The sequence below is a fragment of the Myodes glareolus genome, chromosome 13 (genome assembly GCF_982192425.1).
Source record: "Myodes glareolus chromosome 13, mMyoGla1.1, whole genome shotgun sequence".
Classification (NCBI taxonomy): domain Eukaryota; kingdom Metazoa; phylum Chordata; class Mammalia; order Rodentia; family Cricetidae; genus Myodes; species Myodes glareolus.
In genome coordinates this window covers 50,290,633-50,302,250 of record NC_142038.1, presented here as the reverse complement: position 1 = coordinate 50,302,250, position 11,618 = coordinate 50,290,633, and the positions used below count along the sequence as shown (strand labels likewise).

General features: G+C 42.2%; 1 protein-coding gene and 2 non-coding genes across 3 annotated transcripts; all 3 read left to right on the top strand.

Annotated features, from left to right (window-relative positions):
• On the top strand, nucleotides 1-10,672 carry LOC146891786 (stress-70 protein, mitochondrial-like). The gene is made up of 8 exons (XM_085676556.2): nucleotides 1-351; nucleotides 837-1,009; nucleotides 1,302-1,367; nucleotides 3,043-3,199; nucleotides 4,040-4,132; nucleotides 8,022-8,231; nucleotides 9,089-9,169; nucleotides 10,184-10,672. The coding sequence occupies exons 1-8, from the start codon at nucleotides 271-273 to the stop codon at nucleotides 10,259-10,261; spliced, it is 939 nt and encodes a 312-aa protein (XP_085532682.2). The 5' UTR covers nucleotides 1-270; the 3' UTR covers nucleotides 10,262-10,672.
• LOC148120018 (small nucleolar RNA SNORD63) lies at nucleotides 8,454-8,520 on the top strand. The gene has a single exon (XR_015734792.1). It is a non-coding gene; the product is annotated as a small nucleolar RNA SNORD63 (small nucleolar RNA).
• On the top strand, nucleotides 9,736-9,800 carry LOC146891787 (small nucleolar RNA SNORD63). Its single transcript, XR_014996966.2, has one exon. It is a non-coding gene; the product is annotated as a small nucleolar RNA SNORD63 (small nucleolar RNA).
• Nucleotides 10,673-11,618: the final 946 nt, after the last annotated feature.

Sequence of the window (11,618 nt, the reverse complement as noted above, 5' to 3'; positions counted from 1 at the left end):
GCAGCCGCTGCGGTCTTGTTCAGAGCACAGGACTTTTCAACAATCTCGCTGTCAGCTGTGCTCGCCGCAGGCTGCGATTCTGGGAGCAGCAGCCCTGCATTCTCTGGTCAGGCAAAGCGGAAGAGCGGACCTTCGTGCTGCGGCCGTCAATCCCTGCCTCCCACCCCACGTGGTTGGAGGTTTTTAGAAGTGTGGCCTCCGCTGTGCTTCGCAGCTCCGGACCCGTGGAGTCTTTGCTCCTTGCTCTGGTGTCCCCTCCGTCCAGCCGCCATGATAAGAGTCAGCAGAGCCTTGGCTGCACGTCTCGTGGGCACTGCAGCCTCCCGGAGTCTGGCGGCTGCCCGTCACCAGGTGAGGAAATGCTATGCCTTCTGGAAGGGGCTCCAGGCTCTGACTTGAGTGAGGTAGGTCTTGCCCTCCAGGGTCAGACTCTAGAAGAAATCCGGAGCGAAGAAAGGTAACGGACCTTCGGTGGTCAGGTCAGCTGGCCTTGGGCTGCTGGCCTTGGTCAGTGCTTTAACTTTGAGCTCTGCAGAGTCACACTCCCTGGCATTCTGGAGTCGCGCCCACTAATTCATGAGGTAGCGGTCCTCTCTACCTGACGTGTGGTGTTTTGGATGTTCTTGGTCTCAGGCAGTGTATGTTGTCTATCCGAAGGCCGAACTATGCACTAGGTTCTGTTTCCTTAAGAACCGAAGGACAGTTCCAACTCTTTAGCTCCCCACCCCCCTTCTTCCTTTTTCTTTTATGATTTGAGCTGTGGTTGTAACTTACATCGCGGCTACAAAGATGCCAGTGATGACTTGTATCTCAATCATTATCTTTGGGCATTTTAGGTCCTGGAGAATGCTCAAGGTGCCAGAACGATGCGTTCTGTTGCCTTTACAGCAGCTGGAGAACAACTTGCTGGCATGCCAGGAAAACGACAGGCTGTTACCCACCCAGAAATTTTCTATGCTACTAAGCGTCTGATTGGACATCACTCTGAGCCCGAAGCACAGAAAGCAGTGTGAGTAAGAAAAGCAGCCCAGAGGGCTTTGCTCAAGGTTTCATGATCAAGTCTCTCTTTCATTGTTGATCCACCAAAAGATTAAACGGTTTTTTAAAAGCTCATTTGTTCTTTCACAGACTGTTTTTGTTCTGATTCACAGGACAGGTAATACATTAAGATGCATTAAGGTTTGAGACATTCCTAAACGATGTTTCTGAGACTGATCAGTCATGTTATATTATATGGCCTTAAGTTACATACATGTACATGTGCCCAGTCTTTTCTCACTATTTTTATTTGTTTGAGACAGGGGTGCTGTGATTCCAGCAATAGCTGTTGCCCTGGCCCATGGTATGGACAAATCTGAAGATCAAGTGTAAGTTGATAGAACATAGATATTCTTACCTGAATTACGGTTTTTATATGATTTTATTACAATTTTACATTTTGTATTGGTATGTGTATTGAAGGTGTGGTTGTGCCGTGGTTATGTATTTGGAGGTCAGAAGGTAAAATGTGTGAGCTGGCTTTTGTCTTTCTCAAAAATGGTTCTTGGGCTGGGCTTTGGTGGCGCACACCTTTAATTCCAGCATTTGGAGGGCTGGCAGGTCTCTGAGTTCAAGGCCAGCCAGCCTGGTCTACAAGAGCTAGTTCCAGGATAGTCTCCAACGCTACAGAGAAACCCTGTCTTGAACAACAAACAAAAATAATGACAGTAAGTGCCCTCACCCTTAAAGACCCTTTCATTTTTTTTTAAATTAATTACTCATTTTCAGGCTGGAGAGATGGCTAAGAGAACTGACTGCTGTTCGGGAGGTCCTGAGTTCAATTCCCAGCAAGGACATGATGGCTCACACCCATCTGTAATGAGTTCTGGTGCCCAGAACACTATATACATAATAAATCCCAAAATTACTCATTTTCAAATAAAAGTGTGTGTGTGTGTGTGTGTGTGTGTGTGTGTGTGTGTGTAGGGGTATATACATGTTATTGCAGACACCTTCAGAGATGTCAGATTCCCCTAGAGATTAAATTACAGGTGTTTGTGAGCTACCTGATATAGGTACTGGAAATCAAACTGGTCCTCTCTGCTTTTAACTGCTGGACTGACTCGCTCTAATCCATACCCTCCTTGTCATTGACAATTGTCAATGTGTGTGGTGGGGCATGTTCATAACAGTGTGCATGTGGAAGGGTAACGTGGAGTTCATTCTCTCTCCACAGAGGTTCCTGGGGTTGCATCAGGCTTGGAGCCAAGGATCTTTACCAGATAAAAAGCTTTCTTGCCACCTGGCGCTGGTGGCCCAGGTCTTTAATCTCAGCACCTGGGAGGCAGAGGCAGGTGGATCTCTGTGAGTTCAAGGCCAGCCTGGTCTACAAGAGCTAGTTCCAGGACAAGCTACGGAGAAACCCTGTCTCAAAAAAAAAAAATCTTTCTTGCCAGTCTTCATGTTGTAAACTGTTTTTGCTTTTCAAGGCAGGTATTTGCTGTATAGCCCTGGCGGTCCTGGAACTTACTCTGTGTGTCAAACTGGCTTCTGACTCAGATCCACCTGCCTCTGCTTCCTGGGTGCTGGTATCAAGGGTGTGTACTACCACCACTAAGCTTGTACTTACTTGTGCTGTAAATTAACCTGAACTGTGAATCAAGTTATAACTATGATTTTTTCCTATAATATTTCCATTTTATAGGGTTAAAAGGATTGTGCTTAGAATGAAAGTGTACTTCCTTTATTCTCCATTTGTACATATGGTCTGTGCTTTCGTTGTTTCAAGAGGATTTTACTGTTTCCTTGGTACCCTGGATTTTTTTTTATTATGCATGTTGATAAATACTTCAGGAACCATGGTTTGTGTGATGTGCCAGTTTTACTGGTCTCTCTATTGTATGTTACCAGTGCCATATGTTAAGAGGCATGTCAGTTACTAGATTTCAAAATTAGTAAAGATCTCAGGAAAATAACTGAGTTAATCTTTGGTTGCTGAATTCATTCCTTTGTAATAGGTTCTGTTTCTCTAGGCTCTAAATATTTTTTTGTTATCCTTTCTAGCATTGCTGTGTATGATTTAAGTCAATACTTTACTATTTCGATCCTGGAAATCAAGAAAGGAGTGATTGATTTGAAATCCACTAACAGCAGTGCCTTATGCGGTGATGACTTTGACAATGCTTTGTTCTGGCACATTGTCATGAAGTTCATGCAGGAGGTGAGTTACCATTACGGTTAATGTGTAGGCTTTTGTGTAGGAGGTTCATAATTTTTGTTCCGATTTCTCTTTTGCTTTCTGAATAGTGTTCTTTTTTTTTTACTGTAAGGTAATTAATTACAGTCAGGTTCATGGGTAAACTGAACCATTTTAGTTACATATAGTGCCTACATATAAATTGGAAACGAAAGACTTATATTATAGTATGGGAGAAGGAAGTTTAGAATCTCAAGACCTTGAGCTTGGAAGAGGTGGTGGGAATTTATAGTTTACTGACAATCGATGAAATAACTTTACTAGGTTATTTTTCAGGTGGTAATTTGGGTTTTTTTGTTTGTTTGTTTTGGAGGGGTGGGCATACTCTTTAGATTTTTTTTTAAATATTTATTTATTTATTATGTATACAATATTCTGTCTATGTGTATGCCTGCTGGCCAGAAGAGGGCACCAGACCTCATTACAGATGGTTGTGAGCCATCATGTGGTTGCTGGGAATTGAACTCAGGACCTTTGGAAGAGCAGGCAATGCTCTTAACCTCTGAGCCATCTCTCCAGCCCCCTACTCTTTAGATTTTTAAGACAGTTTCTCTGTAGTCTTGGCTGGTCTGGAACTCGGTCTATACACCAGGCTGGCCTAGAATTCGCAGAGGTCAACTTGTCTCTGCTTCCTGAGTGCTGGGTTTAAAGACAGTACAGGCACCATTTCCACCCAGTTTTGTCCCCTAGCCCACAAATCCTCACAATTTATATTTCTTTAAAGGGATGACTTTTATAAGCAGACAAAATCTACATCGCCACTGCAGTTTCTCTATTAATTGTCTTGTGAATCCTATTTTGTAGATAACGGTTGATTTGATCAAAGACAGTCTGACCCTTCAGAGGGTTCAGGACGCTGCTAAGAGGGCGAAGTGTGAAATCTCCGACTCTGTACAGGTGAGACATGAAGGAATCCGAGTTGTTTAGGTGGATATTTTTAGCCAAACCTTATTTGAATAGTATATTCTAATTAACCTAACGTCAGTGTAGCCTTTTTCCAGTTTTCTATTTACTAAAATTCTTGAGCAGGCTAGGCAGTGCCTAGCACTCAAGAGATGGGTGGATCTCTGAGTTCGAGACCAGCCTGGTCTACAGAACAAGTTCCACAACAGGCTCTAAAGTTACAGAGAAACCTTGTCTCGAAAAACAGAACAAAAACCAAGTGCTCAGCAGTGGTGATGCACACTTTTAAATCCTAGCAGAGGTAGGCAGATCACTGAGTTCAAGGCCACCCTGATCTACAAGAACTAGTTAAAGGACAGTTAGGGCTGGGATGCAGAGAAGCCTTCTCAAAAAAAAAAAAACATTGAACAAAAGAACAAAAATTCCCCTTTAGTGAATTAGGTAAATGTGTGTAGATATTTTGTCTGCATGTATATGTACTACTCGTGTGCTTAGTCCCTGCAGAGGCCAGAACTCCCATGTTCTCTAGAAGACCCGCCAGTGTTCTCAACCACTGAGATAACTCTCCAGCCATGAGATAGATATTTTAAATATTACCTATTGTATGTGCATTGGTGTTTTTGCCTGCATTTGTGTCTGTGTGAGGGTGTCAGATCTCCTGGGACCAGAGTAACGAAAGCAGTGTGGTGAATGATTAACCTTAAAAATTAATGTCTTGCCTTTAATGTATTTTATTGATTATATAAATATGCCAGTTTTCTGCCTATTAAATTGGATCACCATTGTAGAAAGTGAGCTGTGGAAAAAATCTACCCTTTGAGCAACAGATTTGCTCCAACTCTCTGTTCTGCGCTTGTTTGTTGACCTCAGTTCTGTGAGGTAAAGCTTCCCTGTCTTAACCAAGTGTAGACTAGTGTAAAATCTAGGTTACAGCCACTGGAATTAACGTTGGCTGTGAGCTACTATGTGGGTGCTAGGAATGGAACTCTGGTCTTCTGCACAAGCAGCCAGTGTAGCTGGGTGGTGGTGGCAATGACTACAGATAAACCCTGTCTCAAAAAAAAAAGAAAGAAAAGAAAGGAAAAAAAAAACCGGGAGAAAGTGTTTTGTTTTCTTTGTAACCCTGGGTGTCCTAGGAGTCACTCTAGACCAGAATGGCAGCCTCAGAGATCTGCCTGCCTCTGCCTCCCCAGTGCTCAGACTAAAGTTGTCATGCATCACCACACTTGCCTTCAAGCAGTTGGTGTTCTTAACCAGTGAGATTTCTCCAGCCCCACTTATACGGACGGTCCTTAATTGCGTGATTTTAGGTGAACTATTTTGCTTTTTTTAAATCTACAAGTGAGGCTGTGAGGTTGGCTTGGCAGTGGTGGTGCATGCCTTTAATCGCAGCAGTGGCAGAGGCAGGTGGATCTCTGAGTTCGAGGACAGCCTGATCTAGGAGAAATAGTTCCAGGATGGACATTAAAGCTACAGAGAAACCTTGAAAAAAGCAAAAACAAAACAAAAAAACAAACAAAAAAGAATTGTGAGGTTTACCAGATGAATATTAGATAAATGCGGAGGGAAACTAGTGAATAGTGTGGACTGTTCATTAATATTAACTTAAAGGTTAATAAACTTAAAGGTTGCATGCATCAAGTTAAGGGTAGTATAGTCTTGAGGTGCCTGGGAAGATGTGGTTTATTCAATGAGCAGGATGTTTGTTGGTTTTCTTATTTTGGTTCCCAGCACCTACACAAAGCAGCACTTTTGTTTATCTCTGGTTCACAGACTCTGACACCCTCCTGTCTCCTGTAGACATCTGCACATGTGCAGTAAACATTGCATTCATTATGAGACAGTTTCTCTGTGTAGGCCTGGCTGTTCTGGAACTCATGCAGTAGACCAGGTTGGTCTCAAACTCAGATTCACCTGCCCTCTATCTCCTGAGTGCTGGGATTAAAGGCGTGCACCACCACCATCATTTTATCTCTGGTTGCTGTTGCTTCTTTTGGGGTGGGGAACAGGGATAGTTTTGGAGAAATTTGAGTGGGGCATTATCTAAGTCTCTGGGGTAAAGACCTGGGAAAGGGTTATAATAGGTGAGCACAGGCCAGGCATGGTGTCACACAGTTTTAATCCCAGCACTCAGGAGGCAGGGGCACATGAGATGAGCCTAGAGATGAAAGATTTGGATTGGTGGTTTCAAGGGAGGTTAAAGAAAGGAAGCAATGCTCTTGGTTAAAGAAAGAAAGCAATGCTCTTGTCATAAAGGTCAGTAGTCCTATGCCAGTTGTATGTGGCTCATGCCTTTAATATAGCACTTGGGAGGCAGAGGCAGGTATTCTGAGGCCACCTTGCTCTACATAGTGAGTTCCAGGACAGTGAGTGCTACATAGTGAGAACCTATTTTGAACCACCCAAGCAGAAATTTGGTAGTCCTAGAGTTTTAGATTGTCATTATAGCATAGAATTATGCTAGTGCAGTATCCACATAAAGGTATTTGAGTTAGTTAAAATTGAAATTTAAATTTTTACTCATTTTACTATATCAAGTCCTCAGTAATTAGTTACATGCTGCTAGTGATTGCCAAATTGATACTGTTTTTGTTGACAGAATTCTGCCAAATAATATTAATGTTACTTGATTTCATTTTTCTGGTACATCACTAAAGTTTTCAAAGAAATTGCCGATACTCTTTCAAGCAATAGCTAACTCACTTATAGATAGTGTGTTGACGAGTAAGTATTTAATATTTAATGTCTACGGTACTTTGCCCTGGACAAAAAGTGATTTGTGGACTCAGTTCCTCTTAGGCTGTGTATCGTATTGGTCTTTGACTAGCGCATAAGAGTAGATAAGTTATATTGAGATATTGCATACAAGTATTCAATATGTTTGCCATATTCAATTTCAATACCCTTGACTGCAGAGATTTGACCCCAAGCTATAGGATTTGGAACGTATTGGATATTAGTTGTTACCTATTCTCTGGATGTAATGGCCGTACAAATCAGCTGTCTTGAGTAGTGCAAAGTCTCTCACCACTCAGACTGGCCTTGAACTCACTATCGCTGAAGATGATTGTGTGAGTTCCTGAGGGCTTGGGCAGTGCCAGCACATCCAGTGTACATCGCTCCTGCTTTTTTTCTAGAAGAGCAGAGGTAACACTAATTCCTGGGACTTAGTCTGGATATGTTAAGAGGTTGAGAACATACATTCTTTTTGTTTTTGGTTTGGTATGGTCGTCATCCCCTCCCACATACACACACACCCTGATTCTCTCTATAACAGTCCTGGCTGTTCTAAAACTTTTTTGCAGACCAGGCTGGACTCAAATGATCAGATCCACCAGTCTCTGCCTCCCGAGTGCTGGGTTAAAGCATGCACTCCAACCGCACTTCGTGATTTCTTTTTTAGAGATTATTTTAATGTATGTGGAGATGATGGGAGAAGGTGGGTGCCCCTTCCAGTGAAAGCTAGAAGAGAGTATCAGATTCCCCAAAACTGTAACTATGGGCAGTTGTTAGCTACCCAACATAGGTGCTAGGAATTTAATTCAAGTCCTGTCAAAATAGCAAGCACTGTTTAACTATTGAATGTGCACACATGGGATATTTTAACTCTGTGTGAAAGACAACCACAAACACAGTATGTTTCTTAGAGATCTGTTTTGCTGCTATAAATTTGTCACATAGTAATTTCTTCAGCTTGTCTGCCCCAGTCTTCACTGATAATGTGTATAGACCCCATTAAAATAGATTTTAGTGTATTTCCACTGCATCTCAGGATTTTAGTAAGGCTGATTTGCTGTGTTCCTTAGGTCTTATTCTAGTGGTGTGGTCTTAACCTTAATTAGAGTCATAAAGATTAACTTGTAGTGAAATATTTTCTGTGTAGACAGACATCAACTTGCCATTCCTTACAATGGATGCTTTTGGACCCAAGCATCTGAGAATGACGCTAACTCGCACTGAGCTCGAACGCATCGTCATAGATCTAATCGACAGAACTATTGCTCCGTGCCAGAAAGCTCTGCAAGATGCCAAAGTCAGCAAGCATGACATAAGAGAAGTGATTCTGGTTGGTGACATGACGAGAATGCCCAAGGTATGGACTCATGTTATAGTCTTTATGGGGGGGGGAGAATCAATACACAATGCATTTTAATTAAAAGATACAAAAAAGGGTATCAGGAAGAATAGTAAACCCATTCTCGTAAAGATTATGTTGTCAAGCCTTGACGGTGGTCATTTCCCCAGGAGATGTTTTTTGGGGAACATTTTCCCTGCATAGTGCTTGGGGCTTTTTGCATTTCTTTAACAAAGATCTTTGCAGTGATGCATTTTATTAATCAGCACATCATTCTGAAATCAGATGTGTAGAAATACTGAGCACAGACTGTTGAAGGTGCACTTGTTCCTTGGAGGCTGGATAGGTTTACCTTGGGTTCAAGTTAATGGTGGAATTACTGCTTTTGGTGGCTTGTGTTGTTTGTGTGCGTGGTTTTGCTGCTCTGTTTTAACACTGGGATACAGGAAAATCGGTCTAGAGTAAAGTTAGACCTAGAACTCGGGTTCCAGAGGACACATTGATATTAACAAATTATCCCAAGACGCCGTGTACTTTTGTTAGCTCTTAACACACAGGGTCAAGAACTACCCCACGGAATTGGTATTAGTGCTTCCTTCAAATTGGCCTTTGACTAATTATGTCAAAATGTAGGCAGTATTTTATAATCCCTTGTCTTGTGCTGTTTCCAGTGATGAATGTCATCTGGAAGAGGGATAATAGAAGCAAATGCTTCTAAACTAAGTGGACAAAGTGAGTTGTCACGTGACCAAGAAGTCAGTCAGCATTGTTGGAGCTGAGTCCATCTGACTTGCAGTCTGGCTGGCACCTTAGTGCTCTGTCTCCGTTCATCAGTGGCCTTGGGTTTTGGCTAAGAGGGTCTTCTCTCTCCATAGATTCAGCAGACTGTGCAAGATATTTTTGACAGAGCCAAACTTATTCACAGGAACACCACTATTCCAGCCAAAAATAGCCAGGTAAGTTATCCTTCCTAACAAGTTTTAAGTTCTATGAGTGTGTAATTGCAGCCACTTTATGAACTTTTAAAAACTTTTTCTAAATCCACACTAGCTGACGGGATGGTGAGATTACCGTGTTTTTTTTGTGATTTTTGTTTTCTTGCAGTTCCTGGAAAAGTTCTTAGATATCAGCTGGCAGTTGTGATTAAGGGAAAGAGAATGCAGTCTCGTAAAGGGCTGTTGTCATTTGCCACTGAATTCTCTCTGTAGTTTTCCTTTATCAGAAACAAATAAAAAAGGTCTGGTGGCTAGCAACTTGGGAACTAGGCTTGACTTTAGTGTGAATGATGGGGGCTGGGTGGTGTATTACCAAGCAGGGATATATGGGCATGGCTTAGCAGGGCCTTAGGTGAAGAATTACTTCTTGTGCCTGGTTGGATTGTCCCAAAACTTGGGAAGTTGAGGCATGGAAATTGAGAGTATGAGAACTGCCTGGATGGTGTAGTGTGACGTTCTCTCAAATGGCTGTGTTTCCAGACTCAAATCAGTCTTGAGTTTTTCTAGAATCTCTCTCTTTGGTGCTTGTGCAGTGATGTGTTTTTCAACGCATCGTATGAAAGTATGTGATGACATCTCAGGACTGAGCGCATGGTACATCATCGCCTGTCTCTGGTCTTACGACCCTGGACTGGCAAGCTGTTATTTTAAATCCTTGTTTTGATGCCTCAAACTTCCAATCTTAAAGCTTCATCTTGTTCAACGGTCTTGTTTAGCTGAGACAATAGCTGCTGTGTGCCTTTAATACTCATCCTACTCTCCTGTCTTTGCAGAGATAAACCTTTGTTCTGAGAGTAGTGTATGCTAGGAATCATCCAGTATTAGAATGTGAATGTCTCTAGTTAGCCTTTTTCTGTATAATACACTGCGGGGGAAGGAATGATAAATACAGTGAGTTATGTATTATGGGCGGGCTGTGTTGAACAGAGCAAACCTAATGTGAAATCTCCGTGATCACAAATATTTTCTCAACAGATGGCATCTGAACAGGAAGGTTCAGGAAGTTCTGGTACTGGGGAACAGAAGGAAGGCCAGAAGGAGGAGAAACAGTAACAGTGGCAGCGCACTGAGAAGCCGCCAGGAGTAAAGGGACTTCGGTCTTTTACTGTGCTTTTGAGTTACATTGTTTTGTATAACTTTTTTGATAAATGTCCTATATGTATATGGGGTGACTTTGCAAGACAAAGCTACCTGTGCCATGCATGGTCTGTAGGTACAGAAGCTAAGTCAGTGGGTAACACTGTTAGCCATGGCTTAAAGAGACACAGGATAATGAATGGTGAAGTCTTTTGTGGTTCTAAATCATACTTTCGAAGCTACCCTCTTTCTTGGATGGCCTGTGTCTGGCACCTATATCCATGATGACTGTTATTTGCATCTATTCTGGAGGGGTTTTTTGGGTTTTTTTGTTTTGGGTTTTGTTTTGTTTTGTTTTTGAAAATAAAATTCTAAAAGCATCTTGATTTCCTTTGTGAATGGCAGTAGCTTCAGGACTGTGACTGTGCTACCAAGTTTTCAGGGAGGAATGAAAATGACTTTCTACCACTGGCTACGTTTGGACACATTGAAGATACGGAAGGAATAATAAATACTGGCGTGAGTGCCAGATGTAGAAGCTCACTCAGGAAGCCAGGCAGGGCTACACAGCGAGACTCTCAAAGTGCTGGCTGGCAGACACAAACGTAAAGAAAATGACCCAGCTAAGTGCTGTTTCCAGCTCCAACAAAATTGAAAAGTAGAGCTGGTTTTTCTTTTTGTCTGCTTTTGTTTTTATTAAGGAATAGATTTTTCTCCACTCCTTTCCTCTTCCCTCATCTTCTACCTTCTCCCTTGGTTTCCATGCTCCCGATTTACTCAGAAGACTTTGTCTTTTTCTACTTCCCAAGTAGATTAGACCCATATATGTCTCTTAGGGTCCTCTCTGCTGTCTAGGTTCTCTGGAATTGTGAATTTCTAGCTCCATCCATTTTCCTGCAAAATTCACGATGTCGTCATTTTTTCTGCTGTGTAGTACTCCATTGTGTAAATGTACCACATTTTCCTCATCCATTCATCGTTCGTGGGCCATTTAGGTTGTTTCCAGGTTCTGGCTATGACAAACAAAGCTGCTATGAACATGGTTGAGCACATGTCCTTGTGGTACGATTGAGCATCCTTTGGGTATATACCCAAAAGTGATATGCCGTTCTGGTTTTTTGAATGTGTCTTTTGCTTTACAGAAGCTTCTCAGTTTCAGGAGGTCCCACATAGATGTTGGCGACAGACTCTAGGTCCTCTGGCAAGAACAAATGTTCTTAACCAGCCCCTAGGTTGCACTTTGTTTTAAAGTGTGGTGGTTATCAGTTTATGAGGCTGTCATTTTGTTCACTGGCTACTTTGCCAGAGAACCTAGGTTTTGATTCCCATCAGC